The 26,553-nt window shown below is 36.7% G+C and overlaps 1 protein-coding gene across 1 annotated transcript in view; it reads left to right on the plus strand.

Annotated features, from left to right (window-relative positions):
* Nucleotides 1-1,232: 1,232 nt before the first annotated feature.
* LOC135848980 (synaptotagmin-10-like) overlaps nucleotides 1,233-26,553 on the plus strand; it is a 286,616-nt gene continuing 261,295 nt past the window's right edge. Inside the window, exons 1-2 of the mRNA XM_065369095.1 lie at nucleotides 1,233-1,460; nucleotides 18,719-18,763. Of these exons, the coding sequence (XP_065225167.1) occupies nucleotides 1,310-1,460; nucleotides 18,719-18,763 (196 nt within the window). The 5' untranslated portion in view covers nucleotides 1,233-1,309. The remainder of the gene's footprint in view (nucleotides 1,461-18,718; nucleotides 18,764-26,553) is intronic.

Here is a 26,553-nt window from a genome sequence, read left to right on the forward strand (position 1 = left end):
TAATTGCAATCAAAATTAAATTCATCGTCTGTAAACTCGAATATACCCCGTCTTTGTAACTCTTTCGATTGATTTTAGTGCATATTTCAAAAATCTGTTTTTGCTGCTGGGCTGGTTCAAATTCAAAATTTTATGTTTACTCTCAATCATGACCAAAATGAATCAATATTTCTACTAAATCGTAATTTTTCTTACTTCAATCTCCCAACTTCATCAACCGTATTTGAGGCGAATTCACACCTTCTTTGCAAAATATACCTATATATTTCAGGCAAAACTCCTCCAAACTTTCAATTACCTACTCGTATAATAAAACCATAACTAAAATAAACTTAAAAATTCACACACATTTTCATCCGAGGAATTAATTCGCCGCCGAGGCTAAAATAAACATCTGAGCTCGAGCGCAATTTACCAAACTACCCACTAAAAATAAACTATAGAAATAAAACAACACACCAACGCTAAACAGGAGTCAAGATTAAAAAGCGTGAAATCAAATGAGCCACAAAACAGCCAACAGTGCTAGTGCTGGGTGACTACTACGGTATGAAACGCGACGACGAGGTCGCAACAGAGGTATTCGTGCTAAGCCTTCGATTCAATTACAGCAACAGTTTGTCTATTCGTCGTCAGCAAACATCAAATTGTACTCGTATACCTCTCGATGCACGATTCAACAATCCATAACCAATTACCCAAATACCTACTCGTAGTAGGTAGGTAGATGTTCAAAGTATCCAGACCACCATAATTATGCTTCGTAGGCGATTCTTTAATTTCATCGTGAGCCTATCACCACACTATACAAAAAGGGCAAAAATCCTACATCCGAAACAGCCCCCTTCCCCCCTAAATGAAAAAGATCACAATTTTTCTCATCTTTTTTCCTTCAAGAATTCCATCAAGGAAACTCTCAGGATGTGAGATCAACTTGGTGAAACCGATACGCAGGTTGAAAAATAAAAATGTCCGAAAGAAGTAAAAATACATAATACGTAGTATAAGGGGATACATACTACACTAGGTACTCGTACGTGTACATATAAACGTACAACAGGATGCATATACAACGCCATCGTCCTCTTCTACCCCCTCGCCAATGGCACCAGCGACGAAACGGCACGCCAGCCTTATAAAACCTACCCCAAAAAACGAGGCGAGGCGGGCACCAATGAACGTCGCCATCAAGGGGAGAAGATTTTCATCACCGGAGCACCACCGTATCGCGTACACTCTGGTCGTTTACAATTTTCTCTCGTTTCTTCAGTCTCGGTCCGAATGTCGACGCGTAAAGGCCTACTGGGTCATGGGTATTCTCCAAATGCCCGGCTTCATTTCGAATTATAACGCGCGTGAAAATATTGCGAATACGACAATGGCTTCTTCTTCAGCGACTACGAGTAAACGTGCTAATTCTCATATTCCTCCTCCTTCGAATTTAGCCCATGCCGGAGAAGGTGAGCGACATTATTTTTATTCCACATTTTCGTAATATTATCTAAGGCACTTGTTGATTTTTTTTTCATCGCTTAATGGGCTAAAAAAATAATTTTATTGTGAGTCTTTAGTTTAGAAATATTTTGCAATCATTTTAGAATGTTTTTTTTCATTTTTTTCCTATATTCAAGCTCCCTGAATATTCCCAAAACTCAAAAAAAAAAATCACCCAACTTCTTACTAAAATCCAATTAAAAATTCTCAACTTGTAATTTCAATAAAAGATTAGCTACCCAAGTTTGGAAAATTTTTCCATCAATTTTCGAACAAAAAAAAAGTAAAAAAAAAAACATGAACACGAATACAAAGTCACTCAACTCGCTATAGGTACCTTTGATCCTTGAAAAAACTTTGAATTTTCCAGTTTAAATCTCTTTTAGTAAAATTATAAAAGATTTTAGACATAACCGCAAAAAGCTAATACGGATTTTACTCCACGCTACCTTTAGTAAAAAATAATCTTTATCGTTACAGCTCCGTTTATAGCTCGTGATAAAATTTTGGTAAAAAAAAAATCTCCATAAAAGTGTAAAATTTTCGGCTCCGTTGTAGAATTAAAAGTTGCCTTTGCGTAGCCAAAATTACATTTACTTTACGTAGGTAAGTAATTTCGCTGTCGAATTAAAATATTTCTTTTTCAAGGCCACCAATTTTCATCGTATAACTTTATAAAGACATCCCTCTCATCGTTCGAAAATGGAAAACGACAATTCGTCGTGAGTAGGTAAAATATAATTTTATGAAATTTTATCTGTGTAGGACTCGCCTTTTTTTTTTTTTTTTGTCAGCTCATGCAGACTTATCATTTGTAAAGGGGTTCGAGCAGAAGAAACAAATTTCCGTTATATTAACTTGAAAATGAATTTTTTTTTGGATACTTTTTAATATTTGGTACTATGTCGAAAAAACAATACTTTTATCAAAATGATAGCGTGGGTATAAAATAAAAAAGCAACGAGGGTGGAGATAAACGAGCTGGACGACTCGTCTGGTACACTTATCAACGATTTTTCTCACATTTAACTGATATATATGGGTAGAGAAAATATGATACAGACGAGTGGATTTCTATTCGTATTTACCTTTCGACTTTACGCGAATCCATTGCTCTTATTCATTGAGTACGTACATATGTAGAGTGATTGACAATGAAAACTCTTCGATATCGAACTACTGACCCTCATTTGAGCGAATCATTTCATGTATCGATAATGCATTACGGTATTATTAATGTGTATTTACACTGAGAAAAATTTTCAAAATGCTCTTGAAAAAAATAAATATCGTATGGCCATCGAATCTCAATACCCACGATTACACATATAAAATGGTACGAAACTGTAAAGTACGAGTACGTTGCTGCCCACACGACAGCTGATTTTCAAGTTTTTTCACATACTTACGATGTGGATGAAATTTATATGGAATTTATTCGATAAGAGGGAGATATGTACCTTTGAATTTTTTTTCGATCGAAATTAAATTTTTTTTGAACAAAAAATTGAAGCGGTGAAAATACGAGTAGGCTTGAAAATAATTCTTATGTTAGGTAGGTACTGATAATAAAAGCCTAAAAAGATGAAAGAAATTGAAAAATGCTTATTGTTTCCTTTTTTTAGAAGGGAAGAGGGAAAATAGGGAACAATTTTCAGCTACTTGCATATTATTTGGACTAGAGATGCTGTGAATGATTTTTATCAAACTTTGAAAGAATCTATAAAAGATCAGAATTCATGAGTTTTCGGATCATGAATCATAATGCATCGTATAAAAAATTGAATGTCCGATGTAAGCATTTCATTGAACTAATACTACGTTTAATGTCCGATGTAAGCATTTCATTGAACTAATACTACGTTTATGATCCTTCGAAATATTGGGCATTTTTGATCAGAATAATAACCACAGAATTGGTCTTTCAGGGATCCATGATTTTGTTTGAATCTTTTCCCTTCTCATTCCATGTCTTATGTTTTTTTACATACTTAGTGTCCCTGACTTCTCATGAAATCATAAAAAACAATAATTTGGTCTGTTTAACACGAAACCCAAATTATTGACTTATGTTTTCAATTTTTCTGGCCCAAACTCTAGGCAACTAGAAATAGCTTGATGAACCATCTTAGGAGACATTTTATAAATTGTCGAAAAAAAGATTGCCAAAGATATCCGAACCGAAGGTAAAATTGCACCTAATCCAATCATATTGGACCTTATTAGTTGAACAAGGAACAAGGTGTCGAATAGTTCATAGAAAATTGAATTTCCTTGGATTTTTTCGGTTCTTTAGATCAATTTTCCCAATTCTTCAGTTGTTCTTTTAAATATCAACTACACACAAAATAGTACAAGAGGAAGGGGGGAATCAAATTTTTTCAAACGTCCTCAGCAACGAATTTACCCAATTGAATAGGATTATTTAATTTCAAAAATTGATATGTCAATAAATTTGAAGTAAATGCAGTTAGGTACTTACTTATACTCTGGGGGTTTCCAGATCTTGAGACGAACTAAGAGTGAGTACGTTTAAATGCCCACAAGAGTTCAAAAATTATCATTTCAGTCATTTCAAACTCCCTCTTTTGACTTCATCTTCAAACTCAACCCCCCCCCTTCCACTCTAAAAAAAAACACAAAAAACCATCTCCACAGATCACGTACCCACTTCTGAACTCGTGAAACTCATTTTCAAGGTACGTCTAATAAAATTTCTACGTGAAAAAGCAAGACTTCAGCATCACTTCGACAGCACTTTTGGCAAAACAATTTTTAAACACTTTTGGAATTTCATTTCTTAAGGAGAGAGAAGTCAAAAATTTCAATTTAGATTTTTGGTTTTTCCAACGTCTTCAAATATTTTTCAAGATTTTCGATGTCTGACTGAAAAAAAAAATAGGATATTTTAATAAAAAGCAAGACAAATACAGGATTGTTTAACATCGTACCTAAACCTATTTGAATTCATACACATGGAAAAAAGCTCAAAAAAGCCAAAAATTTTTTGATTTGTCATTTTTCTTTTGTAAAAAAATTTAAATGGCGGTGAGCTGTGGATAAGGCAAGTGCAGTGGGGGGGAGGGGGTTCAAAGCATGCAAACATTCAAACAATCAGAACTTTATACATTTTGTTGCTAGGTACATTGAATGTTTCAAAACTAAAAGTTTTGTGAGTTGACATGCTAAAAAAATGGTTTGTAATTTGCCCAAATTACCCGTATTTACCCGAATTACTCGTAATTTACCAAAAAACATCAAAAAATGTCACTAAAAATTACAGGTAGTTTACCAAAAAATTACCATCAATTTACCACAAAATTGCCAGTAGACAGTAGGTAGTTAATTTAACAAAAAATTACCAAAAATTTACCAAAAAAATACAGTAGGTCAATCACCAAAAGATAACCTCTAAATAATTCATCAAAATATCATCAGAAAATTTACAAAAAAATACCAGTAGATACTTTACCTGAAAATTACCAGTAATTCACCTGACAATTACCAGTAATTTACCTGAAAATTTCCAGTAATTTATCTGACAATTTACAGTAATTTACCTGAAAATTTCCAGTAATTTACCTGACAATTACCAGTAATTTGCCTGAAAATTTCCAGTAATTTACCTGAAAATTTCCAGTAATTTACCTGAAAATTTCCAGTAATTAACCTGAAAATTAACAGTAATTTGCCTGAAAATTACCGGTAATTTACCTGAAAATTACCAGTAATTTACCAGAAAATTACCAGTAATTTACCAGAAAATTACCAGTAATTTACCAGAAAATTACCAGTAATTCACCTGAAAATTACCAGTAATTTACCTGAAATTACCAGTAATTTACCTGAAAATTACCAGTAAGTTACCTGAAAATTACCTGTAATTTACCTGAAAATTACCAGCAATTTACCTAAAAAATTACCAGCAATTTACCTGAAAATTACCGGTAATTTACCTGAAAATTACCAGTAATTTACCAGAAAATTACCAGTAATTTACCAGAAAATTACCAGTAATTTACCAGAAAATTACCAGTAATTTACCAGAAAATTACCAGTAATTCAACTGAAAATTACCAGTAATTTACCTGAAATTACCAGTAATTTACCTGAAAATTACCAGTAAGTTACCTGAAAATTACCTGTAATTTACCTGAAAATTACCAGCAATTTACCTAAAAAATTACCAGCAATTTACCTGAAAATTACCAGTAATTTAGTAATTTACTTAGTAATTTACCTAAAATTTGCCCCTAATTTACCAAAAATTTACCAGAAATTTACCTGACAATTACCAGTAATTGACCTGAAAATTACCAATAATTTACCTAAAAATTACCAGTAATCAACCTGAAAATTACCAGTAATTTACATGAAGATTACCCGTAATTTATCTCAAAATAACCAGCAATTTACATGGAATTTATCAGTAATTGACCTGAAAATTATCAATAGTTTACCAAAAAATTACCAGTCGGTAATTCACTAAAAGATAATCTTTAGATAATTTTACCAAAATATTACCAGAAAATTTATCAAAAAATACCAATACTTTACCTAAAAATTATCAAATCAAATCAAATCAACTTTATTTTTTGCAATAGGCAGCATTGCTGCATTTACAAAATCGAATTTCAGCAATTTACCTAAAAATTACCGGTAACTTACCTGAAAATTACCAGTAATTCACCTAGGAATTACATGTAATTTACCTGAAAATTGACAATTACCATTACCCCCTCCCTTCCCAAAAAAACCAGCAATATAGCAAAAATGTGGGTAGAAAAATCTGTACCTATTTTTTTCTTAAAATAATTTATAAAATGTCAGAAAGTCACGATTGTGACTTTGTCATTTTAGCAATTCATTATTTTTTTTTTCAAATTCTCAAAAGTCAGGCTTGATGATGTAAACGTTTACTTTGGCGTAACATTGACGAGTCAAAAACTTGGTAACTCTTCAACGTTTTTAATAGTCCAACATGATGCGAAGAATTTATCACAATTTTAATTTTAGAGATCTTCTTGAAAGTCGGACAGTTTCATTTTTTCGATTGTTTCAACTCTAAAGAGGAGGATTAAAATATAACTTTGAATTTTTCTCTGAAATTTATCCATTGAACTTCGTGTGTAGTTAAGTTGAAGATTTAGAAAGAGACAGACTACGGAGTCTAAAATTTTCAGCCATCATTTCTATACAGTTACCTACTTTCAGGTAAAAATATTCTTTGCGAAAAAATTGTCATGCACAACCTCTCAATATTCTATATTTCATTTTATTTTTTCTCGAAAGGGATAATAATAAGGTTTTTCATGATGTGATCTGAATTTCCATAGCGTTCACAATATTTTCAATCTTTCAGCTTCAACTCGCCAATTAAAGCATTTCAAAACGTACACATGCAAACAGCACAAACGAAACAAAAAAAAGGGCAAATGACACAGCAGTTTCAGTTTTTTTCTACGCTAAAATTGTTGCTCGACTACAAAAAAAACATACACACAGGAGCAGAAGTGAGAGCAGGGCTAGAATTTAAATGATATCCGGAGCACTTCTGCTGACTATTACGAGGTTAATGTACTTCTGCAGCATCGTCTCGTACATCAGGTCACTCATGCACTTACCTACCTGTTCTTTTGCTCTTTTTTTTTCGCCATTTACCTCGTCGTCGTACATCTTTTACTCACTATAATGTTGAAAACCTTTATAAGTATTTCCCTTTCGTAGTACATACAAAACATAGCATCGTCTCCTCGTTTGGATGGTCTTTCATGCGAATATTTCGTTAAATTTAAAACCTCTTTTTCTTCGCATATAACAAACTACATAGGTACGCTAATTCATCAAGTTTTTTTTTTCTATCTTCTCGCAAATGAAAGACAAAAGATACACTTGTATCAGGCACTCGTATATAGGTATGTTCAATTTACACCAAATTATGAACACGTGTGTGGATGCCACATACATATCATACGTGCGTATACGAGGTAAATAATAAATATAGTGGACAAAAATAATAGCTCCATTATTCGTGGTTTTACTATAATTATTTCGAGCGAGTAATATGCATTCGCGACACATGCGAGCATAAATTATTAATCGATAAAATATGACATAGGCTTTCGTAATTATACGTGTATGATTTTTCTCGTATTCGTAGATACCTATTCGTATGTATAGCATCACGAATAATTTTCAACAAAAGGGTATAAAATCCTATTATCGAGTTTAAACCTCTTTCACCTATTATTTCAAAACACTAACACCGAGCTTAGGGCATAACGTAAAATAACGTCCTCGAATGCTGGGGCATCTGCGAAATCAGGATATAGTCAATTATCGAATACAATTTATAAAATCCTGCACTACCTTATACCTGGTACAGGTAGGTAAGTATAATGAGCGAGCAAATTCTCGAGGCAGAAAAAAATTACGTTATGTATAATAAGACAATATGAATTCAATACCATTCTTTGGTCTCGGTTTCTTCGTAATTTCCCAAAGGTATAAACATCACAATATTTACCTTTGCGTTACCTATACGACCTGTACAGTGTACACTGTACACGGTTGGTTGCAGTATGCCTCAGCAATGCTGCTTTTAAACCACTGATACGAATTTCTTCTTATCGAAAAGAATTAATTTCAGATTTCGTTACACAGCTTCTCAGTCTTCGTCGTCGAAATGGGCTCAAGGTATTCGTCGCGTGTGTTCGTATACGAATGATGACATTTTCAAAGGCTAAACATTACACCTTCCGACGAGAAACTTTGTGGTAGAATTTGGATACTCGTGTCGAGTATTTATCACAGTAGGTGCGATCTGATTTAAGAAATTTTAAAACCACTTTAAAATCGAAACTTGTAGGTATATATGAAAATTGTTTCGCCAAAAAACACACGTGCCCGTAATTCGCGTAGGTACCTTATTGGAAATACGACGATTTGCATGGGCGTAAGTGATCGAAAACGCCGTCGCACGTTTTAATAAACAAATACATCAAAATAAAAGTACACATATTGAACCTTTCTTCTTCTTCTTCTTCACTTAATAACACATTGCTGAATCGAAAATCAACTCGAAAGCTTCGTCGAGAAACTCGTTCCATTAATACGCATTATTTTTCATCGTGACTACGTACAGAAGTAGAAATTAGACTGGTAAATATTAGTAAGGGTACCATGTCGGTCTATCGTTTCAAAATCGCAAAAGAGTGGGACCGGAAAGATATACAATTTTCGCGATATTTCCTCGAAAGGGGATCATTTCCCGACCCCGAAACCACCATTACATTTTTGAGATCGAATTGCAAAACCGATCCAGGGGTTCTCAAAGTTGTGAAAATTGAGCACCTACGTTGTCATCTGTTTTGGCCAATAAATCCCATCCAAAAGGGGGTAAGGGGGTGCTTGTGGTCTCAAATAACTCGTATTGGGTCACTCTTGAAATATCTACCCATGACCGTTCTCATTTAGTGATACCCCACATTTCAGTGGTTCCCAAAGTTGAACTTTTGTGTTCCAAATTTTTAAAGTCACGCATTCAAACGAATATTGTCAGTAAATAAATTTAGCAATCAAAAACTAGTCCAGATAAAAAGTTGCGAAATTTTACGACGATTTCAAAAATGTGTCATTTTTTTTCTTAGCATTGATAGGGGCCGAGCTGAGGGGGTTGGAACGTCAAAAAACGTGATGTAACAATAGTTCAGTAACTTAAGCAAAAAAATAGGGGGTATCGTGAATCTGTAGGTGGCAAGCTGATTTTTGGTATATGGTCCATTTTGATGGCCTGAAAACGAATCCGAGGAGTCCCCTGCTGTCCCGGGTGAGCTTTCCCCTAAATTGTGGATCTTAGGCCCCCAAAATCGGTCGCCATAGTGTTGATGGTTAATATTGATTGTAATACCTTCAATCGTTCCAAAATGGTACAGGGGGTGGTTTTCTTTGTTTTTCTGAGGTACAGAGCGGAGCACAATGTCACCCTGCCCCCTCCTCCCCCTAACTATTCAGTTATTTACCTATATACGCACGTGAGATGAATTGAAATGCACTACAAAATGTAAAATTGTCGAATGGAATGTTGATACGAGTTTCAAAAACCAGTTTTGACGTATTGTGACCACTTCTCCCCCTTTGTGGATCTTAGCCCCCCCCCCCCAAATCGGTTTTTGACCAATATATCGAAAAGTATTGAGTCCAGCTCAAAAATGGTTAGGACGAATGCTGTTCTACATCTAATTTCTCATCAGATGACCCGTTGATCAATTTTCCAGTCCCAAGGGGGTTGGACCTACCCCTTCTGACCTCTCACCATTCAATTATTTGCCAATATACGTATATGAAGTGAATTGAAATTTACTTTAAAAAATGTAAATGACGAATGGAATTGTGCGAAAATGATCAAAAAATGCGATTGGGCTGCAACTTTAGAAATTGTCTGTAGCTCAACTGAGAGTTTTTGAAAAATTTTGGGCTGAAAAATACCTTTTCGTATGCACAGGAAATCGTACCCAAACCTGAGAAAGCTCAACTTGTGACCAGATCTCAGATTTTTTCCCTACGAGAGGCTACCAAAAATCAACTCCTCCAAACTCATCACTTTGATACAAGTAACAGCAGAGATATGGGAGATACAGCATTGTGTTCTATGTTCAATCCTGAACCAAAATTGCAATTTTCCGAGAGTCAGTACCACTGTTCAGAAGCTCAGATTTTCAAAAATTGGTGTGAAATAAGCGCTGTGAATGCTCAAAGAATTCATTGCTCGCTCCACCGACCAACTTCCAAAAGTACCATTCATTCTAACACACTTGAAACACGAGCATATAGCATAAGCACAGCGAAACTTGGCATTTTGGTTCAGAATTAAACTAGGGACACGATGCTGCATCGCCCACCTCTATTTCTCATCAGATGACCCGTTGATCAATTTTCCAGTCCCAAGGGGGTTGGACCTACCCCTTCTGACCTCTCACCAGTCAATTATTTGCCAATATACGTATATGAGGTGGCTTGAAATTTACTAAACAAATGTAAAAATGCCGAATGGAAAGCTAATACGAGTTTTAAACGTATCGTGAACAATTCTCCCCCTTTTTGTTTTACAAGCCCTCAAAACTTTTTCGTACCTCTGAATTGGAGTGAACCTAAATAATCGAATACCTATGTACCTTCTCGTTCCTATACTTTTCAAGTCTGTGTGTATGAAATTACCAATAGGCAAAGTAAAAATTTGAGAGTAGGTAATTTTATAAATTAGATGCATTAAAAAATTTCAAAATTTGATTGTAAATTCAATCAATGAAAAATGGAAACGGGTAACGAGAGAGAGGTGGGCGATGCAGCATCGTGTCCCTAGTTTAATTCTGAACCAAAATGCCAAGTTTCGCTGTGCTTATGCTATATGCTCGTGTTTCAAGTGTGTTAGAATGAATGGTACTTTTGGAAGTTGGTCGGTGGAGCGAGCAATGAATTCTTTGAGCATTCACAGCGCTTATTTCACACCAATTTTTGAAAATCTGAGCTTCTGAACAGTGGTACTGACTCTCGGAAAATTGCAATTTTGGTTCAGGATTGAACATAGAACACAATGCTGTATCTCCCATATCTCTGCTGTTACTTGTATCAAAGTGATGAGTTTGGAGGAGTTGATTTTTGGTAGCCTCTCGTAGGGAAAAAATCTGAGATCTGGTCACAAGTTGAGCTTTCTCAGGTTTGGGTACGATTTCCTGTGCATACGAAAAGGTATTTTTCAGCCCAAAATTTTTCAAAAACTCTCAGTTGAGCTACAGACAATTTCTAAAGTTGCAGCCCAATCGCATTTTTTGATCATTTTCGCACAATTCCATTCGTCATTTACATTTTTTAAAGTAAATTTCAATTCACTTCATATACGTATATTGGCAAATAATTGAATGGTGAGAGGTCAGAAGGGGTAGGTCCAACCCCCTTGGGACTGGAAAATTGATCAACGGGTCATCTGATGAGAAATTAGATGTAGAACAGCATTCGTCCTAACCATTTTTGAGCTGGACTCAATACTTTTCGATATATTGGTCAAAAACCGATTTGGGGGGGGGGCTAAGATCCACAAAGGGGGAGAAGTGGTCACAATACGTCAAAACTGGTTTTTGAAACTCGTATCAACATTCCATTCGACAATTTTACATTTTGTAGTGCATTTCAATTCATCTCACGTGCGTATATAGGTAAATAACTGAATAGTTAGGGGGAGGAGGGGGCAGGGTGACATTGTGCTCCGCTCTGTACCTCAGAAAAACAAAGAAAACCACCCCCTGTACCATTTTGGAACGATTGAAGGTATTACAATCAATATTAACCATCAACACTATGGCGACCGATTTTGGGGGCCTAAGATCCACAATTTAGGGGAAAGCTCACCCGGGACAGCAGGGGACTCCTCGGATTCGTTTTCAGGCCATCAAAATGGACCATATACCAAAAATCGGCTTGCCACCTACAGATTCACGATACCCCCTATTTTTTTGCTTAAGTTACTGAACTATTGTTACATCACGTTTTTTGACGTTCCAACCCCCTCAGCTCGGCCCCTATCAATGCTAAGAAAAAAAATGACACATTTTTGAAATCGTCGTAAAATTTCGCAACTTTTTATCTGGACTAGTTTTTGATTGCTAAATTTATTTACTGACAATATTCGTTTGAATGCATGACTTTAAAAATTTGGAACACAAAAGTTCAACTTTGGGAACCACTGAAATGTGGGGTATCACTAAATGAGAACGGTCATGGGTAGATATTTCAAGAGTGACCCAATACGAGTTATTTGAGACCACAAGCACCCCCTTACCCCCTTTTGGATGGGATTTATTGGCCAAAACAGATGACAACGTAGGTGCTCAATTTTCACAACTTTGAGAACCCCTGGATCGGTTTTGCAATTCGATCTCAAAAATGTAATGGTGGTTTCGGGGTCGGGAAATGATCCCCTTTCGAGGAAATATCGCGAAATTGTATATCTTTCCGGTCCCATTGTTTTGATAATTTTCACTTTGGTACCCCTACCTACTATATCGCAAAATGTCGATAAAGCTTTCACCTAGTTTTGAAAATTTTTCCGAAAAATACATTAATTCATGCAGAAGGTTTCTCAATCGACTTTTTCTCAGTTTTTACAAATTTATAAATATCTACAAATTTGAAGGATTATTTCAGTTTTGAAAAACAAAATACATCGATAAAAATATTCCCACCCTAAATTTGGGTTTTCATTGGAAAATTTTTTTCCCATCACGATGAAAATTGAAATTATCAAAAACCGCAACCATCTCGATTCTCTCGCTTGTAAACGTGTTTCTGGATATTTAAAAAAAATTTATTTTGCGAATTTAATTAAAAATTCCTCCCGGTAGAAATTTTAATTCAAACGATCAAAGTTAAAACTGAACGCAGCCTTCATAGCTTCAACTCAGCGACTATAGGGCTGCCTCCAGTCAAAAGAAATTTCAAATATGATTTTCTGCCAGTTTTCGTTCCTAAATATTCCAGCATTCCTTATAAACCGATTACCTACCTACCTATTTGTGTATCAAAGAAAACAATATTTCGAAACTGACATACTTAGGCTACATCCAGATTTTAAATTGATTGCTGTCGACATTCTTTTTCAAATTGTTTACACAGCTCGGTTCGGTTTCGAAAAGCGAAAACGAAATCAGGGCAAGCATTCAGACAGCTTAGCCTCGGAATTTTTTCATAACTGGTAACTGTCTGGTAGATGGATGGTTTTCCAGACGGAATTTTCTTCAATAATTGGGCCATTTGGAAGTCTGCTTTTGTATAATGAAGGACGTCAAAGATATTCTCAGGATCTTAATCCCTTTTGGAAAAAAAAATTCACCTGGAGAGAAGTTACAAAGGCTTTTTTGGACCAGATTCGAAATTCCTTTCCACTCTTCACTTTTTCATAAAATAGAACATCGTTCTCTTTCAGCTGCACTGGAGTTGGAAGTGATTAAATTTACGTATGTCTGTCGGATCTGTACTTTGAGTTAAAAGTTACCTCGCAACAAAAAATTTCAGCTCGTGGAGAGAGAAAATGGTTCCTCGAAGAAAAGACATTTTTGAAAAAATCGGGATTTTTTTGCACTGACGCTTACCCAACCTATTTTAGAAAAAATTGGCCAGTTTTAAAAGATAGTATTTGAGATTCTGCGTCAATTTAGGGCATTTCCATTAAAATTCAAGACCACCTTTAAGGGTTCTACCAAGTGGTTAAAAATTTGCAAATCGTTAATTATTGGATAACTTTCCATATTATTAATAATGTTTTCTTCGAAAGCATTTCGCATTAATTATGCCATAACATCGAAAGGTTCCATTTTTGAAACTATGGAAATATTTGGCAAAGCAGTGGTGCCAATTTTTTGGCTATCATTTGCGAATTTCAAAAAAAAAAAAAGAAGAAGCAAAAACTGACCAAACTATAAATTCAAAAAATAAAAATAAATATATGGGCATCAAAATCTGATTTTTTACCTACTATTTAAGCAAAGCCCAAAAATTTAATTTGAATACCATTCGAGCTCAAATTCCAAAAAAAAAAGCTGAAAAAAGGAGGCAAAAAACTAAAATTTTTCAAAAGATTTAAAATGCTATAAAAAGCTACGTTTTTAAGGACACAGAATAAATTTTTAAACACCATTCAACTTCGAGATACAAAACTGAAAGTTTTCAAAAAATCCAATCTGACCTTGATAAAATATATTACGTTGAGGCTTATCCCAGTCCAGCAACCTAGAACTCAAGTTTTTCAAAAAAAAATGCGAAATCAGCATCACAATCAGGATTTTTAAAGACGTGGAATCCATTTTTTAGGACCATTTCACTTCATCCAAACTCCAAGGTAGGCTCCAAAGAGTGGATACAAGAAAGAAAATTTTCAAAAAAAATACAATGATGAGTATCCACATTTGGATTCATTAGAACTCAGAATTCATTTCGAAGGCCAGTTTGACACCGAAACACAAAAACGCTCCAAAAAAGAAGGCACAAAACTGAAAATTTTCAAAAAAATGCAATCTGGATATCCAAATTTGGGTTTTTTAAGAGCTAAGAAATGATTAGGAAGACCATTTGGCCTTGAATATCAAAATGAGCTCCAAACAATGGACTGAAGTTTTTCAAAAACATACAATATGGGCATCAAAAGCCAGATTTTTACAAAAGTAGAATTATTGATTGGTGAAAAACTGATGCCTACATATTTTGTGGTGAAAAAACAACCAACTGCAGGTATTTTTTTGGTAAATTACTGGTAATTTTTCGGTAAATTACTGGTAATTTTCAGGGGTATTTTTGATAAATTTTCTGGTAATATTTTGGTAAAATTATCTAAAGATTATCTTTTAGTGAATTACCGACTGGACATTTTTTGGTAAACTATTGATAATTGTCAGGTAAATTACTGGTAATTTTCAGGTAAATTACGGGTAATTTTCAGGTAAATTACGGGTAATTTTCAGGTAAATCACTGGTAATTTTCAGGTAAATTACTGGTAATTTTCAGGTAAATTACAGGTAATTTTCAGGTAAATTACTGGTAATTTTCAGGTAAATTACTGGTAATTTTCAGGTAAATTACTGGTAATTTTCAGGTAAATTACTGGTAATTTTCAGGTAAATTACTGGTAATTTTCAGGTAAATTACTGGTAATTTTCAGGTAAATTACTGGTAATTTTCTGGTAATTTTCAGGTTAATCACTGGTAATTTTCAGGTAAATTACTGATAATTTCCAGGTAAATTACTGGTAAATTTTTGGTAAATTAGAGGTAAATTTTAGATAAATTACTAAGTACATTACTGGTAATTTTCAGGTAAATTACGGGTAAATTTCAGGTAAATTACTGGTAATTTTCGGGTAAATTACTGGTAATTTTTAGGTAAATTACTAGTAGTTTTCAGGTAAATCACTGGTAATTTTCAGGTAAATTACTGGTAATTTCCAGGTAAATCACTGGTAAATTTTTGGTAAATTAGGGGTAAATTAGGGGTAAATTTTAGATAAATTACTAAGTACATTACTGGTAATTTTCAGGTAAATTACGGGTAAATTTCAGGTAAATTACTGGTAAATTTCAGGTAAATTACTGGTAATTTTCGGGTAAAGTACTGGTAATTTTCAGGTAAATTACTAGTAATTTCCAGGTAAATCACTGGTAAATTTTTGGTAAATTAGGGGTAAATTTTAGATAAATTACTAAGTACATTACTGGTAATTTTCAGGTAAATTACGGGTAAATTTCAGGTAAACTAATAGGTAAATTACTGGTAGTTGTCAGGTAAATAACGGGTAAATTTTTGGTAAATTAAGGGTAAATTTTAGGTAAATTACTAGGTAAATTACTGATAATGGTCAGGTAAATTACTGGTAATTTTCTGGTAAACAGGTAGTTTTAAGGTAAATTACTGGTAATTTTCAAAATACGTACAACATGGGTACTCAAAACTAGGCTCTTAAGAACTCGTAATCCATTTTGAAGACCATTTTAACACCAAAACTCAAAAATGTGCTCCAAAAGGGCATCGCCCATGAATCTTAAGATTAAGGTACATATAAAGTAGGTTTCAATTTCCCAACTTCACCGCGGGTACCTGAATTTGGAAATTTCAACTTTTAAAAATTTTCTGCAGGCTTCAAAACTACTCAAAATGTTTTAAAACCATTTTCAATCGATTCGATGAGTCAAAAATTTGGTACTTGAAAATTAACACCACTCTTGAATTTCTTTCAAATTTCAATCGCCTTCAGCTCAATGCACAAAATTCATCCTTTGTCAACCAATTGCTCACTCCTCGATACTTGTAATCATGTAATGTACGTTACACACAATTTTATTACACGTTAGGAGGAAAAAAAACAACGGGGACCGCGCGATATTTCGTTTAAAAATGTTTTTAAAAATGATGAATGTATTCTACGTGTTTATCGTGGTAAAAGGTAAGTTGAAACATCACACGTTATACTGCAAATGGAAAATTATGGGGTTGTTGGGTAAGTTTTTTTCTGCCTTTTGTTTTCGGAGGAATGCTATAACAACATTAGCTACATTATATTCAAACAACTTTTTTCCCTATTCCTTTGGCTTTGTTCCAGCGTAAAAAGTGAGAAATGTACTTTGTTGTTGTATTTCGTTAACGTATCCTACGGTACGGTTTTCCTCTTATTTTTTTTACCAATCGGGCCAGCCGTAATTAAATTTTAACTCGGGTAATCGCTCTTGGGCCGGTCAATTCGGATGAAATACGTGTCTCGAATCGTTGATTGGATGCGTTGAAAATTTCACAAATTTAACCCGTCTATTTTCACGACGAATCGACGACTCGAAAATTATTCGCTGTGGTTGTGAAAATTCGTGGTTTTCTCTTCACTTTTCTTTTTTCTTTTTTTTTTTTGTAATGAAAACAATGACGGATGAAAAATCTAGGGGGAAATTGCGAAATGAGTTTTTTCATGCGGAGTGGAAAAGTGTGGCAAGTCTTGAAGGGTTTGGGATATACGTCTCGGTGTGGTGAAATTTTGTCACATGTCATGCTCAAATTTCACCCTGTTGGGTTTTCTCAAAAGCTATTTTCTCAATGTTGCGTCTTTGTTACAATCGCGTATTCTTTTTTAATGCGAAAATTTTGCGGCACGATTGATTTTCACCAGACATGTCGAAAAATTCGATTTCGTTGAAATACTTGTATTTTCGTTTCGCGAGTAAATCGAATTTTTACTCCGCTCGCCCTCCGTCAACCTCTTCCAATTTCCAAGTTTCGCCATATGCAGTTTGATGAACTAAATGTATGGCGAATGATTCTTCCACGCGAGAGAATTTAATCCAGCCTCGTATGTTTATCAACGAATTTGTTTATCTTTAGAATTAGGTATACCGCACCACGAGAATTCCAAAGTACCGAAAAATGCTTCGGGTTAGTATTAAGAATTCGTTACGTTGTTGGTCGCACCTCTCTCCAGGGATTTCACATTAGAGGCCTAAAATTCTCGTTCGAAAAATTTACATTCACGGTCGCATAGTTTCGATTTAATGAAAATTTTCATGATGAATTGACATTTAGAATGTTGACATAGTTCCCTATGTTCACTCTCGTCGTAATACTCGAAGGGGCACTAATTGAAACGACGACGATGGATTTCTTCTTCTATTTTAGCTGGGCTGAAATTTAGATGCGAAATTGGGAGCGCTGAATTGAATTGGAAAAAATTTTCGACCGAATTGAAGTGACTGGCAGTTTAATTTTTTTTTACTGTGAGACACGTTGTGTCTGTTGTTGAATTTTACGATTTTAATTTCTGGTTCTCGTGTATTCTTTGTAGGCTCGTAGTTCTGATTAGGTCAAGTTTCCCCCCCCCCAAAGCTTCATTTAATTAGGGCTGTCAGAATTTTGCCCAATCTGATATCTTAAACGATATAAAGAAGTTTTAAATCCAGGAAAATTTCAAGTGTTAAATTTCATCTTTCACAAATTCAAATATATATTGGGAAAATCAAATTTTTGAAGGGAGGGGTGATGTATTTACATCGAGAAAGTCGGAAAATAGCAACTATTGGTCCTCTAACCACCCCCCCCACACCATCAAAGGAAACCTCTCTCACTACCCCAAAAATAATTTTTTTTCAATTTTATTTGGTGAGGGGAGGGTGGAGGTAGGTACACTATACAAGGGAAAGCAGGACCGAGAAAGATACCTTCTTGAAAAAGAGAGTCATTTAGAAGAATTCTGTTGACAAGAATGGAAAATTTTCAAAAATTTTTAATGACTTTGATTTATTTAATTTTTTTGATTTTTTCGTTTTCAAGGGTTTTCATAAAAGAGACCAAAAATATCTTGAAGGGGAGGTAGAGGGATTTTGTAGAAAGGGAAATGATAAGTGATAATTCTGACACAAAAATGTAAAATTTTAATGCATTTTTCTCCAAATTTTTTTGATTTTTTAAGAATTTGGGGTCTATTTAGCTTTATTCACCTATTTAATTCCAATTTGGAGGGAGATTTTCCCCCATAAAATCAAGAACTTTTGAGAGTTGAATAAGAAAAGAATCGTCAATGAATGATTACACGTATGTATAATTAATATTGGTCAAATTATTAAGTGTAACTAAGTATTCATAAGCTATAAACTCAAATCTGATAGTCAGTGAGCACACTATAAGTATATTATACATTTTTACAGATTTCATGGGTGATTACGAAACAAGACGCGGTGTCAATTCAAAGGGTAAGCACATTCTTATTACTTATTACATTTCCAATAGATACGAATGAATCCAGCTGCAGTTTTAAAATTCCTGTCTGGTCAATCGATTACTCAGCAGTGCAGTTACCATAATTGTGTTTCGATAGAATACATGAAAATAAACTGGAATTTTTCCATACTTATGCCCTCCTCACCCTATCGCGCTTCTGATGGCATTCTAAAATTGTGAAAATTGTTTGCGAAGTGAAGACGAAAGCTTTTGAAAACTTTTATTTGAAGATGCCTGAAAATTAATTAGTTCTTTTTAAATCGGTGAGACGTTTATTTTTCTGGATTTTGAAATTTTAGAATTTGAAGGATGTTGATTTTGAAAAACAAAACAAAAGAAACCCAAGCGAAGGCAATAGCTCTTAAAAAATGTGTATTTTTTGGCTTAAAATTTTGGATTTTTATTTTAGAAATTTCTATGGCAAAAGCTTGCGAAAATTTGTGTTTGGAGAAGTAAAAAATAGTGTTTTTCTTTCATCACAGCCTCACAGGCCTTTATTTTGCCGAACTCTCGAGAAAACACGAGCCCGGCGCAAACTGCTCCCTTTATGCCTCCCTCTCAACGGTTCTGTATCAAACTATAAGTACACGTTTTGAAGTAACTGATTCTGATTCCAAAATTAGTTTGAGCCTATAGAATCAAAATTGCCCCAATCGAGTCTTGAGAGAGAAGTTTGGAGGCTGAAATTTTGAAAATGCAATATTAACAGGAATCCGATTCTGAAATCTGTTCGTCTCAAACACCCAAAATGAGTCCCTCGCAATATTGTTTTAAATATTGAACCCATTCAAAGGGTCTTATGGCCGCGAGAGTTGAATTGAAGAGCATGCAAAACATCTAATTCTATCAGATAAAATGCGGAGGCGCTTAAGTTGATTTTTAGAACCTTGAGAAATATTCAAAAATCAAAGAGCCAAAAAAAACTCAAAAAAATTCGAAATTTTCAAAAGATCAAGTTTATTTTCTCAGATTTATTTTTAGGGTATGTAGTCGAGGGGGCCGCATAAGGATCAAATACACCCCCCTGCCGATCCTCCGCGCGGGACAACTCTTTTCTTAAAAGGAACCTTGTACTCAAGAAAAAGTGGCCCTACTTACAAAATGGCGGCCATTATGATTGACAGGTTAGCTGAAATCGCAGATTTTGGGTTCCAACATAGGACTAGCACATCAAAATTTTTCAAACCGTACAAAAGTAGATCGAAAGATCACGCAAAAATTTATCACCTGTCGAAATTTCAAGTGCTAAAGTACGTTTTTCGATTTTTGGTGAATTTTTGAAAATCAAATTTAAGCCAAAAATAAGGAAAAAATCAAAATTTTACAAAGTTGACCAAGAAAGCTGAAATTTGGGGTATACTCTATTTTAGATTTGCCAAATCGATTAGAAGCGGTTTCAAACCGTTTTGAGCAGTTCTGGAGCCTCCAGCAGATTTTCGAAACTCGAAATTTCCACAAAATTTCATCAAAATCAAAATGGAAAGCTGAAACTTACTCTGCAAACTAATTTCAATGCGCTACGAAGTACTGCAGGTGAATTTCGAGTCGTTTTGGAGCCTCTAGCGACTTTTTGAAAATTCCTGCAGCCTCCAGCAGATTTTTGAAACTTTAAATTTTCACAAAATTTCATCAAATGGAGATGAAAAACTGATATTTACTCTACACTCCAATTTCAGCACTCTCTTAAGACGACTTCAGATGGGTTCAAGTCATTTTGGAGCCTTCAGCGACTTTTTGAAAATTGCTGGAGCCTCCAGTATATTTTTGAAACTTGAAATTCCCGCAACATTTTAGCAAATAGAGTTGGAAACTGAAATTTACTTCGCAAACTAATTTTCAATACGATATGAATTCGACTACGTCGTGGTTTCAAATGGTTTTGAAGCTTCCAGCTACTTTTTGGAAATTTCAATTTTCCAAAAAACACCATACAACCTTTCGAAAAGTCGCTGGAGACAACAAAACGACTTGAAATCCAACAGCATCGTCTTCGTAGCGTATTGAAATTAGTTTGCAGAATGAATTTCTACTCTCCATCTCAGTTTGATGAAATTTTGTAAAAATTTAAAATTTGAAAAATCTGCTGGAGACTTCAGGAATTTTCAAAAAGTCGCTAGAGGCTCCAAAACGACTTAAAATCCACCAGCAGTCGACTTCGTAGCGTATTGCAATTAGTTTGCAGAATGAATTTCGACTTTCCATCTCCGTTCGATGAAACATTGGGTAAATTTCGAGTTTCAAAAAACTACCGGAGGCTCCAGTAATTTTCAAAAAATCGCTGGAGGCTCCATAACGTCTTGAAATCCCCCTGCAGTTGACTTCGTAGCGTATTGAAATTAGTTTGCAGAGTAAATGTTGACTATCCGACTCCATTTGATGAAATTTTGTGGGAATTTCGAGTTTTAAAAATCTTCTGGAGGCTCCAGAACTGCTCAAAACGCTTTGAAACCGCTTCCAATCGATTTGGCAGGTCAAAAATAGGGTATATACCAAATTTAAGCTTTCTTGGTCAATTTGGTAAAATTTTGATTTTTTTCTCTCATTTTTGACCTAATTTGATTTTCAAAAATTCACTAAAAATCGAAAAACGCACTTTAGCACTTGAAATTTTGACAGGTGATGAATTTTTGCCTGCTCTTTCGATCTACCTGTGTACGGTTTGAATAATCTCGTGCAAGTCTTATGTTGGAACCCAAAATCTGCGATTTCAGCTGACCTGTCAATCATAATGGCCGCCATTTTATAAGTTTTTGGGAGGGGGAGTTGAATTCTAATGAATTTTTTGAAGCGATTATATAAATGATATTTTTTGTAATGATTTCGTATATTTTTCTTTCGTGGTGAGTTAGAATAAATTTTTCAGTGGGAATTTGGTTTGGAATTCGTGATTATAATCAACATTTTTTTGTTGATAATTTCATGGATCTTTTTGCCATTTTTATGATAAATTTTTCTTCGGTATTTTTTAATTCAATTTTTAAAATTCAATTTTGAACTGTTTCGTGATTTCAATGTGAATTTTTTTATGGTGATTTCTGTTTTCAAATTTGTTTTTTTGTTGTAATTCCTAATGAATTGTGGTGCTCTGAAATGGTTTTTTTTTTCAATGGTGATTTCATAGAATAAATTTTTTGACGGTGAATTGAAAACCTTACACATATTGCACCTAAGAGCTCTTCAGCTAGCTAATTTATTTATTTATTTGTTCGTTGGTTTATGTTTTTGTTTTTTTCAAATAAAAACATGGGAAAGATTTCCAAGCAGATAATTGTAAAAAAAAAAATCACACACGTTTTGCTGGCAGTTTCTATGTAGGTAATAATTCGCGAACCGAAATTATATAATCATTACCTTCTCTCTTTCCCTTCACTATAAATCATCTTTTTTCCCCCAACTTCGTTGAAAACACCAAAAAGAAAAAAGAGAAAAAAACACTCACACATTCGAACGTACACATGTATAATTTGAACCAACTGTACACTGTACAGATACGACTAATGAAAGAACTACTTATACTCGTATTCATCGCATTAACCGGCTGACCCTCAAAGGTTAAACGACGATACGACCATATTACTAGAATTAACATATACGTACAAACGAACCAACATTTTCGCTGCTTAAAATTACCTTCGAATTCGCAGCTCGATATAAAAGGGATCGAGGATCAGAGATGGTACAAAAAACAAAAAAAGAACGAACGAACGAACGCGTACAGCACCGAATGAAACTGGGCATTTAATACCTATCAAAAAGGTGGACTGGACATCGTATCCAGTGGGCATTTTTAATTGGCGCTAATGGATTGTTTAATTTCGCGTAAAAATGACCTATTAAACAGAGAGCTTTAATAGGTGCGACAAGCTATAGGTAAACGAGACTAGAGCGATTTTACAAGGAGCTTAATTACGAGAACGACGTGGTGCAGGGACAGCGACGATGGACGGACGCTCTGAACGCGGTGTTTGTTTTGAACAAAAATAAAGGCTACTTGTACATAACAGACGTTTTATTAAAACCGTTTACACACAGAGAAAGAGCGACGACCATCGTGTAATCAATTTATTGTCCACTAAATGCGGTTTCCTAGGTACGAATTAATCAACCGTTGTAGGATGAATAAAAGCAACGTACATTTTTAACCTTTATTCGATTAAATTTCGCGTAATAATAACGGAGAATGTTTTCATAACGACAGAAAAACGGATAATAAAATCAAAAGCTACGAATTCGTTGAGGAAAATAACAACAAACGTCTAAACAAACGATAGCCGCGTATATCCGAAAACGTACACAAACAGAGGCGTAAATACGCCGTAATTACGCGATCGAAAACGCGACGCAACTTTTGCTTATTTTTACTTGATGCAAAATACTCGTTTACATCCCGCCGCCGTCGGCGCTGGTACCATCCGGCGTCGAAACTTCATCTACGTCGATGAGCGGTATCAGATTATGGACAGGGCGCTTCAAAACAGTGCCGTTACGGCAAATGACGTCGATGGAGCGCACTGTACCTTGACTATCTGGATACGTACGAATGATTCGGCCTAATGGCCACTGCAAAGGTGCGGTCTCCTCTTTGCTGAGGATTACAATGTCGTTAATCTCGAACTGACGAGTTGAAGCAGTCCATTTGACCCGTTTCTGCAGGGAGGTTAGGACTTCTGGCTTCCAACGTCGCCAAATAGCGTTGCGCAGTTGGGTTACAAGGTCCCAGCGCGTTTGGTAGTGGGAGACGTCGCTGTTGGATGTGTCATCTGAGACAGCTACAAGCGGACGTCCGATTAGAAAATGCCCAGGTGTCAGGGCATCGAAGCTGGAGGCTGGATCGCGCAGCGGTACAATCGGGCGCGAATTCATAATCGATTCGATGTGGCACAGAAGAGTACCAAATTCGTCGGTGGTGAGTGCTGTGTCACCAATCGTTTTGTAGAGGTGATTCTTCATAATGCGTACGGCAGCTTCCCATAATCCACCCATGTGCGGCGCAGCAGGGGGGTTGAAGCGCCATTCGATCGGAGCTGGTGATGAGAATTTTTGTATCTCGGTGGATTTGGCAAGTTCGTTGAACTTGTCATTCAATTCGTTGGCGGCGCCGGTGAAATTGGTGCCGTTATCCGAGTAGATGGTTAGAGGGCAGCCACGGCGTGCTGCAAAACGTTTCAATGCGACGAGGAACGCCGCCGTTGTGAGGTCTAGTACCACCTCGAGGTGAACGGCTCGCGTACTGAAGCATACGAACACAGCGACGTATGACTTCAATTTGGTGGTGCTTCGTGAGCGAATCTCTGATTTGCGATTAAATGGGCCGGCGTAGTCGACACCAACAATGGAAAACGGCGGTGATGGGCGAACTCTGTCAGCTGGCAAATCGGCCATCGGCGGATTTCGGTGAGCGTTTCGACGAAATCGTGCGCATTTGGCGCAGGTACGTATAACCTGCTGAATTTGAGCATTCAGGTTACCGATGAGCCAGTATCTGCGGCGTAGATAAGCGGTGATGAACTGAGGTCCGGCGTGTGCAAATCGGCGATGGCAATCTCGAATCAGCAAATGCGTGAATCGATGGTTTGCCGGAATAATTACTGGATGACGTTGATAGTATGGTAGGTCCGCACGTTCGATGCGGCCACCGACACGTATAAGTCCCTTCTCGAGAAAGGGAGACAGTGACGTGAGTCGACTGCGACTTGGAAGCGGTCGCTTGGCGATCAGCTTGTCGAATTCCTTCGGGTAGGTCTCGTGCTGAGCTTTCAGGGCCAATTCAAGTTCGGCGCGTCGATATTCAGCAGCAGAGAAACTTCCGCTCAGAGACGGCGTTTTTCTGACTCGTGAGAGAAAGAAGTCCTTGATGCGGAGCCAAGCGGTGATGATACTCAGGACCTTACTGAGGTCCGAGTACTGGTTGATGACGTATCTGGCGAAATCTGCATATTGGGGTGGTATTTCGTCCAGTACTGTGTTCACATGAACATATACTAGCGTTGCCTGGAAAATCTCTTCTCCAAATTCGGGTGAGAGATGATTCGGTGGTATCTTCAACTCGTGAAGGAACTCTGGACCATGGAGCCAGAGATCAAAACGTGATTCGAGTTCGGTAAACGATTTTTGGCGTGTGGCCAAGTCGGCTGGATTGATTTCGCCTGCAACATGTCGCCATTTTTCAGCTGGAAATGTGCGGACGATATTCTTCACTCGATTCACGACAAATTGGGTCCAATGACCTGGTTCTTTGGCAAGGTACGCCAACACGATGGTCGAATCGGTGTAGGCATAACAGCGATCTCGGTTACAACCTAGGGTTGTAATAACTGGTTCAAAAAGTTCGGTCAGGAGTGCAGCAGCGCAGAGCTCCAACTCCGGAATCGTACGTGGTTGGCGTTGCGGAGCGACGCGCGTTTTTGACGCAATCAGGCGCACAACTGGTGGCGCATTCTCCTTGAGAATGCGAGCGTAGATACAGGCAGCATATGCTTCCTTACTAGCGTCTGAAAACCCATGCAACTCAAGATGAACGGATTCGGCGTTTCCTACGTAGCGAGGAAACTGTAGGCTGGCGGATGCGGTGATATCATTAAGGAAACGATCGAAACGCTGCTGGAAATCGGCGGAGACGTTTTCGTCCCGGTCCAGATTATCTGTCCACAACTCTTGGATGAGAAGCTTGCCGGTGATTGTGAGAGGTGCGAGAAATCCCAACGGATCAAAGATGCTGGATACTTTTGAGAGTGCGATACGTTTCGTTACGGTGTTCTCTGGAACTGTGACGTTGGCCAGAGATGGAAAACTGAAGAAGTCACCGGCTGAGTCCCATTCGACTCCAAGAGTGCGGCCTACTGACGAGCCACAGAGAGGTGAGTGATCTGCCAGCTCACCGGAGAAGCGCCATTTGCCTAGCTCCATGCCAGCAGTACGTAACAAAGCAACTAGCTCGTCGATGAGCTTTTTTACAGCTTCCAACGAGTCTGCACCACTCAGTGTATCATCGACGTATGTATTTTTGCGCAGAACTGCCGCCGCCGCTGGAAATTCTGACTCGCCATCATCAGCAAGTTGGAAAATCGTTCGAATCGCGGAATGCGGCGCGGAGCTCGTACCATAGGTGATGGTATTCAGTTGGCAATCGATTATCTCGCCATTTTCGTAGATAACGATGCGCTGAAGGTCTCGGTCCTCGTCTGGTACCCACATCTGGCGGTACATTTTGATTATATCGGCTGTGAATGCGTATAAGAACATTCGGAAGCGGAGAAAGATGATGAATAGTGGCGCTTGCAACGTTGGGCCCACTAACAGTATGTCATTCAATGAGACGCCATTTGTTGTCTTCATTGAAGCGTCGAATACGACTCGAATCTTCCCGTTGTGGTAAACAGTGTGATGTGGGATGTTGTAAGTAATCTGGTTTGGTATTGGAGGTGCGCAGCGCGTCAAATGACCAAGCGCTTCGTATTCACGTAAGAATTCACGGTACTCTTCTGAAACGCAAGTGCGTTTCAGATGGTTTATAGCGAGCTGGCGCGATTCACCAAGAATCTTGTCGGATCGTCGTGGTAGCTTGACGATAAAACGGCCTGAGACTGGATCACGTTTGTGTGTCTCAACGAATATTCGTTCACACTCGAGTTCTTCAACTGACCTGGTGTCCTTGACGCGCGGTGGCTTGTTGAGGCCTAAGAACTCTGTGATTGAGTCCACTTCGGGTTGCGTCAGCTTCGCATGAAGGCAGCGCACACTCGGTTCGATCGATGACGTTGAG

This window comes from Planococcus citri, chromosome 5 (assembly GCF_950023065.1).
Source record: "Planococcus citri chromosome 5, ihPlaCitr1.1, whole genome shotgun sequence".
Taxonomy (NCBI): domain Eukaryota; kingdom Metazoa; phylum Arthropoda; class Insecta; order Hemiptera; family Pseudococcidae; genus Planococcus; species Planococcus citri.